This window comes from Ooceraea biroi, chromosome 11 (assembly GCF_003672135.1).
Source record: "Ooceraea biroi isolate clonal line C1 chromosome 11, Obir_v5.4, whole genome shotgun sequence".
Classification (NCBI taxonomy): Eukaryota; Metazoa; Arthropoda; class Insecta; order Hymenoptera; family Formicidae; genus Ooceraea; species Ooceraea biroi.
The window spans coordinates 7,314,405-7,330,440 of NC_039516.1; the positions used below are offsets into that span (position 1 = coordinate 7,314,405).

Sequence of the window (16,036 nt, forward strand, 5' to 3'; positions counted from 1 at the left end):
TTCAATTCTCATTGTAGAACTTGCTTAAGAGAAATTAACAAGCATACTCGTATGATAAAATTGGATAAAACGCAGGGTTACGAAATAATGCAAGATATTGTGTATTTTAAATATTTATTCCTTCTTTTCATTCAAAGGATAATTTGTTTTTATTATAAGATAACATTATCCTAAGTATCTTTGAGGGTTCGACACCCTGCCGTACCTAAATTACTTTTTATATAACAAGTTTTGTTTTTTCTTTTCCGGTTTCCGACGATTACGTCGCATTCAAGTTCGTTTCCCTTAAATTGGCTCTACGTCCGTTCATTCATCGCAGCCAATCGGATTATTTACCGCGCCCGGTTTTTACTCGTTCCCCTATCTCGTATAGTTTCGTCTCGTATTCTCTGACTTTATACAAATTGATTTTGAAAGTTGTATGGCATTTTACCGTCGGTGGTAAAGTGAGGTGTACGCATTCTCGCATGTCAAACGTTATCGGAATTAATACACTTTGTTCCTCTCACAGAATTTCGCGATATAAAATAAGATAATGCTTCGTTATTTCTAATTAGGTAAGCATTACTTCATCGGAACGATAGATACATTTCAGAGTTATTCACAATGATGAAATTGACGTAATGCAATAATCATGCACACAAACCGAAATCCGGCAAATTAAAAACTGTTTCCTCAAAAACAACTGTGTAAATCAATATAGGGCTCGTGCGTTTCAACAATAAAGACACTAATATCAATATATCTCATACGGACATACCGGTATAGTTAAATAATTAATAAGTTATGTAGCCTAAATACAATTTAAAATTTTTAATTATAATTGCAAAATAAGCATATTAAATACTCGTTGTACTTTGAAAATGATTAGTTGATTATAACTGTTACCAAATCCTACCTGCATTCGATCAAAATCGAGATGTTACGCAAAAATAAGAACGGTAATGATATATACATTTATTAGCGCGTTGATATTCTCAGACCAAGTCTGAGAGTCATGCATAGCATCTGGCTAAGTTTTAATCGGTATATCGAGAACTCGACCACCACCCGAGCCCTAAATGATCAGCAAGGACATTAAAGAAAACTATCATTAATTGTGCTGCAAACTTCCATCACGTGTTAGCTTGGAAGACACGAAGAAATCGAATCGTCTCGAACATATATATATATATATATATATATATATATATTCGAGAATCCAGACAAGTGTAAGCATTATGCCACGGTTGATTGTCAATCGATTAATCGTTCACGTTAGGAAAAGATTTAATTGCCGGTATTCGCGCACTTAACAATTACGAAAATACAAACAAGTGCACATGTATTATTTGCTTGCAATCCTCAATGTTTCGTGTGCCTTAATCCCGACATCAAAATATATCAGTGACTCGTCCCGTACTGAGAGATATATCCCGATGGAAGTATCCGTTTTTTTTTTTATCGTTACCGTTATCATTATATATACTTAACTTACATTTATTACTCTTCAGTTTGGCTAGGTCGTCTATACAAACGGCGAGGAGTCACTAATATTATTTACAGCGTGAGATGAAGTACATTAATGACGAAAACCTCGATCATCGGTTTCTTCGTACTTCGCTACGCGTCCGTTATCTTTCCGTTGCGTGATCGAAAGTGTTCCATTTAAAATCATAGCAAAGAGTTTTGTGATGCGACACACTTAAGCGTATCGTAAACAACGAAACCCCCACAAAAGATTCGAAATGCCGGAAATACGGTGACAAGCAAGCAACGAGACGTACGATAAGAAAAAAAGAACGTGAATCGGTGTGTCGCGTTAATGTACAGCATCGTGTAGCAATTAATATGCTTGAGCTCGCATTCGCACAAGGGAATCTTGATCCACTGACACCCATAGCAAAAATTATCATTCTCTCTTTCGCTCTATCTCCCTCTCTCTTTTTTCTTGTTATCACCCTGCTTTGAAGGTAATCATAGCAAAGTTTTATACATTAACCACCGACGATAAATATCACATAACGAGAAAAGTTACAACTCGTTACTCGACTCTCGTACAGTTTATTTGTTAGAAGGAGCCCCGCACGCGCCTCAGCATAAACGCTTCCAAAAATCTAGCTACATCACAGGCGCCATATCTATCTAATCGCTTTTTCTACCTTATTAACTATATCCGTAGCAGTAGTACATCCCGTACTCTTTGTATTTACTTCAAATACATTTGTCACACATCGCGTTCATTCATGATTCGAGATTGAACTGAGGGGATTCCGGACGTCAGTGGCAAAAATATTAAAAAGGTATCAACAACGCAATTGCCGCATACGTACGTTACTCGCGCAGCACACAACGAGTGCGGGGCTCGGTTGTTTTTTTTTGTTTTTTTGCTTTTTTTCAGGGGCCGTAAAGGAAGAGTTCGGCGATATACCTGGTTCAACATCGCACGTGTGTGCAAGTGAAAATTGTAAAACTTCCTTGTCAAATCTCCATATCGTCGCATTATACATACCAACTGTTTCGTCGAAAAGCACCGTCAATGTTAACTACGTTCCAATTTCAAGGTAATTCCTACGGCGAGAACGTAAAACAGAAAATAATAAATCTTTTGTACCTCAAACAAATTCTTTTACGCAACGCAAAAAGAAAAAAAGAAGATTCCCCTGTACCGATTACGTGTCTTGCCTTTTTCATCCGTTTTCTTTTTTTTGTCACGTGTGAAATTATATGTTATAGTCACAGAACCGATTATCCTACACGCCTATATCACCGAAAACTTAAATACATATGTTGGAGTAGGTATATGACAGAACGGTTTTCGCGATAGCCCCTGGGGCAACTATACGTAACGTCATACGTAACAATTAGCTGGTCAATGAACAACTTCATTGCGTAGGGTATTGGTGTGGCATAGTGGCGTATGTTACCATGGTAGGTGGCTGGCCCGGTGGCAAGGGCGCGCTTGCTGTCGGAGGAGCGGCAGTAGCTTGCGTCGGTTGCCAAGCACCCGTGCTCGGAGTGGGCATCCTCATGCTGTTCATGTATTGAGCTTGTTGTCCATAGTATTGACCATAGTACTGAGGTTGCAAAAACTGCCCTTGCATCTGGGGATAGCCTTGTGGATACCAGTAGCCCATCTGCTGACCGTAACCATAGGCGTATTGTCCAGCTCCTGTTGTCACCTGTTTCAAATATCCATCTTAATTATATGTTATGTAAAAGATATAAATTCACATAAGACATAAATGTTATATATACAAATGTACTGTACATATAAATAATAAATTAAAGATATAAATATCATAAATGGATATTTTAAAATCAACATTTACCTATACATGTCATGTATACTTATACAAATTTAAGGTACGTATAAATGATATAGTTGCAGATAAATAAATCTGAAATAGACATATACAACGTATACACGTGTGTGTCTTAATCTCTGTACAAAAGTACATGTATATATAGAGGTTGAAAAAGGGAACAGAATAATCATTAATACATGAACACTGACCTGTTGAGCTTGGTGATTGGCATTAGGACCCACACTGTTAGGATCGCCGTTTTCCTTCCCCCAAAAACATTTAACGATGCTACCGTTGATTTCCGTGTTATGCGTAGACTCGATGGCGTGCGTTGCTGCTTCCTTAGTTGTAAACTTGATAAAAGCGTATCCTTTGTCCTTAAATACTCTTATATCTTGAATGGTACCAAACGGGGAAAACGTTTTCTTTATCAATTCGTCTGTGATGCCATTCGTGAAACCTCCACAATATACGGTGCAATTGGTCGGACTACTTTGGTTATATACCTGTTGGAAACAACAAGCGTTCTTTATTCTTTCATCATGATGCAGAATGTAACATCAACAGAGGCGCAAGTAGATCAAACTCTCTTCTTTTCGCTCGCTGCGTCTATCAAACATTTACGATCCTTCCTTCTACCGTGAAAAGTGAAAAGTGACACGAACCTATTAACACTACCAGAGATCGTCAAGTTAAAGCGTATGTAAGTTTAAGCATCTCTGTGCAAGCTTTTTTAAACAAATGCAAAAGTAAAAACGTTAGACAGGAACGCTCGTAGAAATACAGAAAATAATTATAAACGACTGCTGTGCTGCAAGACACATCGCTATCGTATCGCAGTTTTCGATGGAGGGCCAATTTGCCCGTGAAGAAATACGTACCTCATCGTAATTAGGTTTACTATTGTTCGAGTGTCTCGGTCTCTCGGATCTCGGCGGCGGCGGTTTCCTGGTGGACCAGTTCGTCCTGATGCTGCGCGAGCCGAGCCACTGACCGTTCATAGCGCTGATCGCCGCCTCGGCCTCGGACTTCTTGACAAACGACACGAAAGCGTAGCCCTTACTTTTCAGAGTCTGCGGATCACGCACGATCCTGCAGTTGCTGATCTCGCCGAAGGGCGCGAATGCCTCCTTGAGCGTTTGCGTCTCGATTTCCGGCGAGAGGTCGCCGACAAATATGTGATGGTGGTTGCTGGTGTCGAGCTTCGGCTGATTGCCCGGACTGGTCGCCCAGTTAACCTTCATCTCCTTGTCGAGAAAGGAGCGCTTGTTCATGGCGGCCAATGCCGTGGCCGCGCACTGGTGATTGGTGAACTCGACGAAGGCGTACGGGTCGTTGCCGGGTTCCCGGATGATCTTGCATCCCTTGACGGCGCCGATCTGCGAGAACAACGCGCACAGGAGGTCCTCGGACACCGAGGCGTCCAGATTACCCACGTACAGGGTACGCGGATTACTTTCCTCGCTCATATTCGCGCGTGCTGGCTACGGACACACCGCCGCGGCGAACACACTCTCACTTTTCGACTTTCGTTAGCTAGACTAAACTAACTCGTTGCAGGGCCCGCCCGCTCTCTCGTTCGCTCGCTTCGTCCGCTTGATCGCTCGCTCGCTCGCTCGCACACTTTCCCCCCTCGCCGCGACCGCTCGTCGAAGCTGCTCGATGCTCTGTAAGCTTCGCGCGTTGCTGCACGGCTATCCGCGGGAATACCGTTCACCGCGACGGAAGGTTCACATCACTCGCGCTGCCGTGCTACGTGCACTTAACTGCCAGCATCGAGCACTTACCGAGCCGTTAGTTTTTTCCTCGCGCACGACACGACAATAAGAACGCTAAGCTACACCCAGCCTCTACGTCATACTAACATAAAATGGCCGCGCCGCGCCGCTCGCGGCTTGCTTTCTCTTCGGCGAGACGCGTACGAACGCGTGCCTGTAAAATGCGTCACGCGCCCTCCGTCACCCTCGGCACTCAGTGACCGTTCTTGCGTCGGCACCGCGCGCACAATCAACCCGCGACAAACGAAACGATCAACGTTAAAATTCGCAGAAAGACACGTGTTTTTGTATCACCCGTCGAGCTTTCATAACAGGTAGCGCGAAAACCCACGCGAATCGTTTGCTGCATTCGGCAGACTCAACAGTTCGACTCAAAGAATACTAGATTTTGAAGCTTCGGATTGGTCATTCAGCCGAAAGTCTAGTAACATTGTCCAAATGTGCAACTGCTGAATGCAATTGCATTCGGTACTATAATCGCTCAGTGAGCTCTTCCGTCTAATTGGAAGGTATTTTTTAGCCTCTAAAAAAAACAGGAATACAGCAATTAGATGCAAAAGTTCACAGAGAGATCGGCGAGCGGCTGTAGTTCTGAACGCACCCATTGGCCATGAAAAACTCACTAGACGTTCAAACGATTCTTCGATGGCTGCATTACGAACACTCGTCAGCTGCGACCTGCGATGGAAACGAAGCTTTAATAACGAAAAAAAGAGCGTGAAGCAAGTGAAACGGCCAATCGTAATCGAGCGTCTTCGAAAATATAGGGTAAGTGAGGAAGAGAAGGATTGGGCGGTTTGTTGACTTCTTTTTTTCGGCGTGTCCTCCATCGTGTTTATGTCACTTATATTCAAATATAATGGAATTCTCGTCAAATGTTAACGTTTTATACTGATCTTTATGAGAGGCACTTTTTTTGGTAAGCTTTACATTTTTATATTCCGTAATTAATTTTTCTTGTTCGGTAATGATGGCTAATTATAATTAATAGTGTAGCTTGTAATCACGATAATCATTTCCCATCAGTCATCGTGAAGCATCAAGTCATTTTTGTAAAAATGTATCAATCAGACGCAGTTTTAAACATTACAGAAAAGAAGAAAGGAAGAAACGCACATTTTTTTCTCTTAAATTATTTTAAGGCATTATTATTTAATATTGTTCATATTTTTAATATTTATCCATGTGTCCTTGGCAATTCGTACATATTCTTGGTATTATTATGAAGCGGGATATAAAATATCGATTAAAATCTAATTGTTGAGATTACACAAAAGTAATGTATATAGTTTAGTTAAAAGCGTAACACTTTTTAAGATTAGAAAATCTTCAAATATTTAAATGTGTGCTATCTGTATCTCTTTTTTTCCTCCCACAATATAGTAAATTTATGTTGAATAACAATCAGGAAAATAATACAATAAATAAATAAAGAAATCTAAATTTCTTGTGATATAAACAGTTTTTATTTCATCTTTATTTAAATTTATATTCCTTATATTTATTCTTACAGGCATATTTTACATTTCCAAGAAAGTGCTTTTGACAAATCACTCAAAACCAAACAGATTTGTACAATTTTATTGTAGCAGCTGCAACTAAATACTTCCTGACGTCCTGACAAATACCAAGAATAACTTTTCAAAATGCCAAGAAAATATCCAGTTCCTACATTAGAAGAGCAGGCACTATCAAACACTACAAAATTAATGGTTGATTCTGCTAAAAATATGGCAAAGTTCATTGGCATAATGGATATGGTGGATCCACAACTTGCAAATGCTAAGATGATAGTAATGATGCAACAAATAAAAGAATTAGTAAATTCTATCGTGCCACCACATTTGCGGCTTAAAATATCATTGCAGTGTTTCATGTACCATATGTGCGATGAGTATAGAGGTATTAATTGTTTTTATAATTATGACCTGTTGATAGTGAAACTAGCAGAAGCAATTTTTGATACAAGAAACTTGAAAGTTATATCATCTTGGCACTTATATACTATTTCTGCACAATATGTTCTATTTAAACATTTATCCTGTATGTATAAGCTACAGGTTTTAGATATGAGTCACACTTGGGTCAAAGATCATCCTTACTTTATTGAAATCTTAACAAAGGGACTAGGTAATATGCCGAATTTAGAGGAATTTACTCTAGAAAGCAATTGCACAGATAATATTATAGCAACAATTGCACTCAGCTGTAAAATGATACGGAACATAAATGTCAAGTGGTCCAAGGGAGTAACAAATGCATGCATTTCTGATTTACTTTTGTGCATAGATTTAAAGAATATTAGCCTTCGGAAGACTGGTGTAAACGAATTTGGTTATAAAAAATTACTTATGAAACATTCATGCTTAGAGAGTATTAACCTCGTTTACTTGTTAGCTGTTGGTGATGAGACAGATGTAAGTCACAACATTGGAAGCGTAACAGAAAATAATTTAGATCGTTATTTAGGGTACACGAAGGATGTTAGTAATATTATTAATATGAAGAACTTACGTGAATTTAAGATGCGTCCGAATATCTTTCGTCTCACTATACCTTGTGATGATAATAGTAAAGCTCTAAGGATTTTACCTTTATTTCCTAATGTGAAAGATGTACAAATTAATAATTATAATTTCTTTAATAATTATCATACGTTGCATGATGTATTGAAAGTCAAAGGTTCCACGATTAACAGTTTAGTTTTCGCATACGGAATAATTAATTTAAATTCACTTATTGATATAAGTCTATTTTGTCCTAACATAGAAAGCCTAAGTTTTCATGATTGTGAATTTGTTTACAATGAGGCAGAATATGAAGAATGTTTTAGAAAGTTTAAAGTTACACCTTCATTGCAATTAGTAAAAAGACTCAAAATAATTAATGAACATGACAATGAATCTACATCTTCCAATGATAAACTTTTCAAATTTTTAGTTTCCTATTGTATAAATATTCAGTCTATATATTTATTTATACGTCCTTCGAACCTTGACGACAAAACAATGGCAGATATTCTTTTGTTAAATCCAATGAAACAATTAGAAGCATTAATGATAATGCAAAATCACTATTTATCTATGTCCACCGTTCAGTTGTTAATGGGACATTGTGATAATTTGCGATATCTATCATGTTCCGACTGGAAGATACATCCTGAACAACTAAACATTTTCAATGCAAGCTTAAAGATTAACAATATAGATTTAAGAATTTGTACTACAGATGAAGATTATAGACATTATTTGCACAACACTATACATAAAAGTAAAGATTTACTATACTCGTAGTCCTCGAACATTCTTCTAAGGAACAATTTATGGAAACATGTAGTATTGAGATAGTAATTTCTATAATAGTTGTAAATAATTTTTAAGAATTTATATTTTATTATACAATTTGTACATATACATTTTGTGATTTTGTTAAATATGATTAAAGATTTTTCTTAAGTTATCTCAATCTTTTGTATGTATTTAAAAACAGATGAATTGCGTAATAATGTAGAGAAATAGTGCATTTTTAATTCTATTCATTTTTAATGATATGTATATTTTCTCATATTTGTTAAATTTACTCTTTAAATTTTACTCGTTAAATTTTACTACGATTTGTAACCAATAACTTAATTTTCTATTTTTTTTTGTATTTTTTTATATTTAATTATATATGTTTTCAAAATCAAATTTTTTATGCACAACTTGTACAAATATTTTTTTGGAAATAAAGTATAGGCACAAACAAACAAGTGTTTTTCTTTAAATAATTATTCGTTTTTAATATATTCATAGCATGCTTCAACACTACACGTAATATTCTACAAAAGTTGTGAGACGTCTAGCTCAATACGAACGATAAATGAATAAAGTAAAAGATAAAGAAGAAAATTATGGAATTATGTAAAGCAAAAATTCGTACCTGATTTCATCTTTTATGTTTTTAATTTGTAAGTGTGAATAACAGTTAAGGAAAGAGATATAGTTATTACACAATCATGTGTGCATTGTTACATATTTTCCTTTTTTTACAGAAAAAATATGTATATATTGACAAAATTTTAATAGTTATATAACAAACCACAATTCGTACACAATTCTTATCAAACAGAAAGTCAATCGCAACGAGTGGTTTTCTCTCCCTTTTATATTTTATAATACTTTCGGTTAAATCTTTAAGGTAAAATTAACATTGTCCTTATATTACAATTGATAATATTATAAGATAATAACATTTATCATATCGATGATTGAGCTATACTCAACTAAAAAATTTTAATCTTACATAGTCTTAAAGTACGTCACGTATCAATATAACTGGCCAGGCATAGAAAGTATTGTAAAGTATGTAAAAAGGACTCTCTCTATGTGAGTATTGAATAAATTCTACACATAAAATGTTATAAGCACATGTTATAGCTATTATGTTATACGACTAATATTAATATTATATTTTTCAATAAAATATATTTTTATTTTGTTGCACAAATTTAAAAAGTAAAAGGGGATATATTTAAAAAATAAATTTAATTATTTTTTCGTAGTTATCTAAATAACAAATTACTTGCAATATTGCACAAATTATTTTAAATAGTGATGTAATCAACAAAAGTTAAGAAATAAACGTCACAATGTATATGAGACAGGAAGTAAGAAATGATATGAATTAAATATTAATATATAACAAAATGAAAAACGATACAACAAAATGATACAAATAATAAATTGGGATTATAAATTTAACATCTTCATTTCTATTATACGGACTAGTAATGAAACATGAAAGCATTAAAATTAAGGTATGTAATTTAACTGAGATAATTCGACAATGCAGATCAAAAATACATCAGAGATTGCAAAGAGTTAAAATGTTTTCTTCCAATTATCTCTCAAAGATCTTTCTGTATTATGATGCAATTATTAAATTGATTCAAAGATATAATGATATATGTATATATGTAATACACATCTGTTCAGAACATAATAGCAATGTTTTGAACAGTTATGTTCCTTTCTCTTTCTTTTACGCATACAGTTACAGATAAATGTTTGCTTCTGTCTATCAGATATACATCACTAATCCATCTATAATAGTAATATGTACATCAAAGAAAAGAAAAAATTCAAAGTTATTATCGTTTTTCACATAATATATTTTATTCTAATCTACGAACGGCGAAGCCTACATCTTTTAAAATTTACTCGAACAAAATTTATGATTGTCGAGCAAAATCTATCAATTTAAGTTGCATATATATATATATATATATATATATATATATGCAACTTAAATTGATAGATTTTATATATATATATATAAGATTCATTGGTCTGTCGCTATTCAGTCTTTGTTAGAAATATAAAATGGTATAATATAAAATGTATGATCAAACAATGTCATGTCCGATTTAGATCCTATGCAATCATGATAATGTAGAATAGAATTTTAATAATCTAGTCTAGCAATTAAATAATCTGATAATAATAACAAAATGAGAAAATCTGATTCTGCTATTTACAGCTCCGTATTTAAATACAACAAGATGACAAAATGAAAGAAAACGGATGTTATTATTTGATATGCAGCAAATAAAGCATTGCAATAATTAGTAGAGACTCGAGACGAGATGAGAGAAAACTTTTCTAAAGCTCGTTTTAGACTATGCAATATATTGCGCAAGATTTAAAGGAAGAAATATTGGAGAATACCATACACAAATTGCAAACAAATTGCACGTTTCATAAATTGAAGAAAACGTGATAATAATGACGTGATAAAAATAGAGAAACCTCTTGCGTCAAATCTAGCGCAATATATTGCATAGTCTAAAACGGGCTTAATAGATTTCAGTTTTCTATACAAGAATATTTACATTTATCGAAAATTTACATATATATATATATATAGCCAAGTTCCGATACTTTTGTTCCGTAATGTCAAGAGTATTCTCCCTTTGATTTACGTTTGAAATTGCGTAACGAGTAGTTTAGTTGCTTTGGCAATATCGTAAGCACATGAACGTACTTGCTGCAAGCAACGATCCATGTGCTCGGCATCACTGGTACATCTCTGAAGACCGGAACATTCTGCCTGAAGTCTCCCAGTATTACCGTTCAACTGACGTAAGGCAGATCTGATGTTCTCCTCTATCGGATTCTATCGATACAATAGAAACGATCTCTCCGAGTTCTGATAATGTCCAATAAATAAAGTGATATCAACTTTAGACTTTACCTGAGGAAATATGGCAGTTAACTCGGCGACAGCAACGCGGATCCCTTCGGCACAAGGGACGAAAGCCTCTCGTTGACTTGGATCTTGCATTGCCATCCACAGCTCCTGAATTCGTTTAGTAACTTGCTCGGTTCGTTTAGTTACCTCTTCGTTGGGTGGTAAATTAGGAGCGCCACATTCCCACAAGCTTTGAGTGTTGTTCCGCGATAATGTCTCTGCGTCGCGTTTCGTCTACACGAAATCGATACAGATGGGTATGATGGTACAAAACTTTGCCAGCAGTTTAGAAGAAAGTAATTACCTGACAAATAGTTGTTGACCACGATGCTGGTTTCCTCAAACCCTCTCTTGTCTCGTACATGGACGCCGGTCGTTGGTTTCCTCGTACACTAGATGTGCATTTGATATCGTGCACCGACTCCAATTCCTGCTCTTCATGTCCGACATGTCCATTTACATTGCCATCGCTAGAACCTTTCATCTAGATAGAGAGAGAACAATCTTTTTTTAATTTTATTTATTTATTTAGTGCGCACTTGTGTATTGTGTAAGTGCATATTAATACATTATATGTATACTAAATATAATAATACATATATACATATATATATATATATATATATATATATATACACACTAACTAAAATATATCATAATTATAGACGCGTGGACAAATACAAAACAAAACAACAAAATTATATTTGCTGGATATAAATAAAATAGGATTATTTTAAATTAAATTCCTAATTTTAATTAAAGAGGAATATTTTACATACTTGTAGCATTTGCTTTAGTTCACTGTTCTCTTGACCGAGTTGCTCAACAGTGCTTTGTAAGATGTATATCTGCTCGCGGAGATCTCGTACGGTTGACTCGGATAAAGTCAATTGCTTTTTTAAAACTTCTACCATAGATGGAAGACCCTTAGCCATTGGTGTAAGTGCTTCCTGGAATAACATGCACAATAATGATTTTTGTTTAAAATTTTTAATACTTATGAAAGGAGGCAATGTGTGTGTGTGTGAGAGAGAGAGACAGAATAGAGCATGTTATAATAATCACGCAAAATAACTGTTACATGTTGGCGTAGACATTATTACTGCAGTGTTGTTATGAACACATAAATTGTCATGTTTAATGGTGTATCACGAGTCATTAGATGAATCGATATCTGATAGCTAATTAATGTTTCACAATGATCAAATTTACGCTCTTTGGCAATGCTCGCACATGCACAAACAGGTCTGTGCACTTGCCTAATAACACTGCCTACAGAAAAGCCACGTGCTCAGCCAATTCCTTATTCCTCTTTTTGTTACTAATGCAGGTACCTTCAATATTTTACCACATACAGATAAATATAACTAATAGCGAGTTTGAAAGCAATACTGTGTGAATATATACCGAGTATATATTTTCCCATTTCTCTTGATGTGATAGAAAAAACAAAAAAAGTAAGCAATTTATAGAAATAGTGTACTTACTAATACTACTCAGCAAAGAATATTTAACATTCTTTACATTATTATTCCAAATACTTTACATCGTAATAACAAAACAAGGAAATATACATATATCTGCATTTGTTGAATATCCGAGTGAATATCTTTGAATTGAAGAAACGGAGTTTTTTAAAAAGCTTACCTCGTTATTAACTTTAAGTTGATTTGAAATGTCAGACGAATTATTATCCGCACATGTCAGAGCAGCGTAATCGTCATCGGACGCAACACTGTCGTACAAAGGTTCTTCGTCGGACACTTGTGATCCATGTTTACCAAGTTGCTCTTTGCGAAGCATAGATACCGCGAGATCTAAAGAACGACAGATATAGCGTAGTAAAATATTCAACGTTGCATTACGCTATACGTTTTAATTTACTAGTAAATAACATTACTTTGAGGTGCATTATTAGCGAACATGTATCTTCGATTTGCCTCAACCAGCAAATCTACGATGAGGGTGGTAAATTCTTTTGGCGTAAATCTTGCCAACTTTTGTCTTCCTTGATTTCTGGTGGACGATAACTGTGGATTGACTGGCAGAAACGGAACCGTACACTTCTCCGGGAGGAATGCAGTTGAAAACCAGACTATATTTGTAAGATATTAGGATATTCATTATCGTTTGCGATATTATATTTCAATAGGTACTTTTTCATTACGCATATCTGACACTAAATTAAAAACATACTAAGTAAATTCTCAAGTATTTTTTACTTACCCTTCCATAGGAATAGCGTGACAAAAGATACATCATGTATCATTAATAATGTACATATTTTATCGAATTTTCTCTCAAGCTACAAGAAACATGGTACTCACTTGCTTCCGTTTCCCGACGGTCCACCTCATCGTAAACATCCATGGCTAATTCCTCCAACAAGTGATTTGGTAGCTGAATGAAATTAAAGTAAATTAAGAGTATGGAACATAGATAAATCAGATAATCTACAAATAATGTAGATAAATGTTCATCATATACCATTTGTAGTCTGTTTTTTCCTTCCTCGGCAACAGCTAACTCGTTTTTATCTAAATTAGAAGTCAGGTCGGAGATGATGAGATGCTCATTGCCTCGATGACTCGGTTTGCGAGAGCAAATGTGATACGTCAGTCTATCTGCCACTTCATAGGTACATTCAATTATGCGTTCAGATAAATCTATATGTCCCGCCATTCTGAAATAATAGAACATCTTGTTATAAAATATTTTTCAAGCGCATATATCGCTATTACTTACTTGGCGGTATCAGCAGCCATCTGTCCATTTAAATCAACTATGCTTGGATTTGCACCATTAGCTATTAAAAGTTCTACTTGGAGAGCTTGCCCAGCACGAGCTGCAACGTGTAAAGGCGTGGTTCCTTTCTCCTATGTACATATGTACATATGTTTAATATAACTTGTTACGTTTAATTATCAGGTCAGTCAAAAAGTTTTTTGCAATTTCAATTTTTCAAATCAATTTACATGCAATACAGGTCACAATGTTGACAATCTCTAATGTAAAACAATGCCTGACAACAATGATGCTTACTTGATTGGTGAATATTTCTACTAAATGCAAAAAAGTAAGATTTGACGCAAAAATCGAACCAAACTTTTTCACTGATCCTTACTGAATCTTACTGTAAAATTCCAAAAATTGTTTAACTAGTGGTAGCTCTGTTAGAGTATCCTAAATTAAAACGGAAATACATACCTTATAAAAATAATTGGGATTAGCCCCTTGTGCCAGTAGTCTCAAAGAAGTTTCTAAATTGCTCGTACGTACACTACTATGTAATTGTCTACTAAGCTCTTCCTCGGTGCAACATTCTTCTTTGCTCGGTCGTAATATGAAAGCCAAGTGTTGATGCTTCGCCTTAATGAAATCTGCCTTCACTGGACTATAAGCAAGTATGACAAATAAAAGATACAATCCTGTATTTAGATAAAGAGCTTGAGGCTACAAACAAATATGTGCCTATTATTTAGAATTGTTGTGCTATATAAAAAAGATTGACAACTAATAATCTGCTCAAATTTAAATTACTCCAGAAATGTCCAAGTATAAAAGCATATTAACAAAATTTATTATACATGAACAATTATGTATCTACTAACTGCAAGGGATCCTTAGCTTGCGGTTTTCTTCTACTAATCTTTGAATTGCTAGGATCTAACAGAGAATGTTCCCAAATACTGTTAGCTCCATTGTCATTCAACGTATGCACCATCTACAACAGTTTTGCATCATTATCATGAACGATACAAATATATTACAAAAATTCCACAAGAACATCCTATTATATCCGGCCTATGGCTGTCTACTAACGTTCAATAGATGCATATTCCAGACGCTCTTGTGCAGTGACTTTATGTGCGAGACATGACGTCCTAGACTTCGATGAATCCCGCAACAATCGTCGCATAACAGAATAGCTCGATTTATCGATGCCCATCCTGGCTCTGCAACGAATCGATCTTATATCAATCTAATAAATCATGGAATTTTATTATATGAACAAATGAACTGTGTATTCGTCATTCGATTGCGTCAATTAAATCAAAGGAATGTTCAAACGGCATGCTCGACGCAGCAGGACACGATTGATTAATAATATACACGATTATCATAAGTTTCCTATCACAGGCAAAGTGCAATCTACGTAAAAGCAGGATGAAATCGGTAGTTATAAACAAAAACGATGCTCACCAAGCGCACCGCAATCGGCGCACACGTCTGCGTTCACTCTGTGCTTGGGACGTGCCATACTTCCTCGCGTTTCGTTTCGTCTTCAGTTGGCGTTACTTACACGCGTCATCGCCGCGAATGCACAGCATAATCATCAGTCGCGGACTAGCGCGTACGACAACGACGGTCTAGCTTCAGAGTAAAAATACGAATCGGATTGTGTCATTGTGCTCTTATTGCGAAGCATCCGGAGAGACGAAAAAAAAAGTCTTTGGCCGACCGCGGCGCCTGTCAGTGGCGGATTTCGTGAACCTGCGGTAAAACATTGACGAGATAACGTCTTCTGATAAAGACTATCGACCGCCGACGAAAAATGTCTGTAACTGTCACAGCATCGACGAATTATTACAGATAATCGGCGCTAAATCAATTTTCGTGAATACGACCTTTCGTATTCGGGGGGTCCGAAAGTGATTGTAGAGTGCTGACATTACCGACACTTTCCTTCTTTTTATTTGAAAGAAGAGGAAAGTGTTCTGAAGCATTTGTAGCATTAAA

General features: G+C 35.7%; 2 protein-coding genes across 4 annotated transcripts; both read right to left on the bottom strand.

Moving 5' to 3' along the window:
- Window positions 1-97: 97 nt before the first annotated feature.
- LOC105275801 (nucleolysin TIAR) lies at window positions 98-5,380 on the bottom strand. Its single transcript, XM_011332906.3, has 3 exons — window positions 4,169-5,380; window positions 3,497-3,793; window positions 98-3,161 (listed from the first exon to the last, which is right to left on the bottom strand). The coding sequence occupies exons 1-3, from the start codon at window positions 4,754-4,756 to the stop codon at window positions 2,865-2,867; spliced, it is 1,182 nt and encodes a 393-aa protein (XP_011331208.1). The 5' UTR covers window positions 4,757-5,380; the 3' UTR covers window positions 98-2,864.
- A 1,197-nt stretch (window positions 5,381-6,577) lies between these two features.
- On the bottom strand, window positions 6,578-15,997 carry LOC105275802 (ARF GTPase-activating protein GIT1). 3 transcript variants are annotated; one of them, XM_011332909.2, is made up of 15 exons: window positions 15,500-15,997; window positions 15,119-15,252; window positions 14,908-15,020; window positions 14,504-14,690; window positions 14,042-14,172; window positions 13,784-13,979; window positions 13,624-13,696; window positions 13,197-13,391; window positions 12,944-13,113; window positions 12,076-12,246; window positions 11,601-11,780; window positions 11,300-11,530; window positions 11,090-11,221; window positions 7,580-7,666; window positions 6,578-7,462 (listed from the first exon to the last, which is right to left on the bottom strand). In XM_011332909.2, the coding sequence occupies exons 1-14, from the start codon at window positions 15,555-15,557 to the stop codon at window positions 7,616-7,618; spliced, it is 2,022 nt and encodes a 673-aa protein (XP_011331211.1). In that variant the 5' UTR covers window positions 15,558-15,997; the 3' UTR covers window positions 6,578-7,462; window positions 7,580-7,615. The 3 variants fall into 3 exon arrangements, with proteins under 3 accessions (XP_011331211.1, XP_011331210.1, XP_011331209.1); XM_011332908.2 differs by having other exon boundaries at window positions 6,578-7,666; XM_011332907.2 differs by having other exon boundaries at window positions 6,578-11,221.
- Between the last annotated feature and the right edge of the window lie 39 nt (window positions 15,998-16,036).

Excerpts from the sequence above, each read along its gene's own strand:
- LOC105275801 (XM_011332906.3), bottom strand. The coding sequence starts at position 4,756 with ATGAGCGAGGAAAGTAATCCGCGTACCCTGTACGTGGGTAATCTGGAC. Across the intron at positions 3,794-4,168 it reads GTAAACCTAATTACGATGAG|GTATATAACCAAAGTAGTCC; the intron begins GTACGTATTTCT and ends TGTTTCCAACAG. Across the intron at positions 3,162-3,496 it reads CCAATCACCAAGCTCAACAG|GTGACAACAGGAGCTGGACA; the intron begins GTCAGTGTTCAT and ends TATTTGAAACAG.
- LOC105275802 (XM_011332907.2), bottom strand. The coding sequence starts at position 15,557 with ATGGCACGTCCCAAGCACAGAGTGAACGCAGACGTGTGCGCCGATTGC. Across the intron at positions 15,021-15,118 it reads GGAATATGCATCTATTGAAC|ATGGTGCATACGTTGAATGA; the intron begins GTTAGTAGACAG and ends AAACTGTTGTAG. Across the intron at positions 14,691-14,907 it reads CAAGCTAAGGATCCCTTGCA|TCCAGTGAAGGCAGATTTCA; the intron begins GTTAGTAGATAC and ends ACTTGCTTATAG.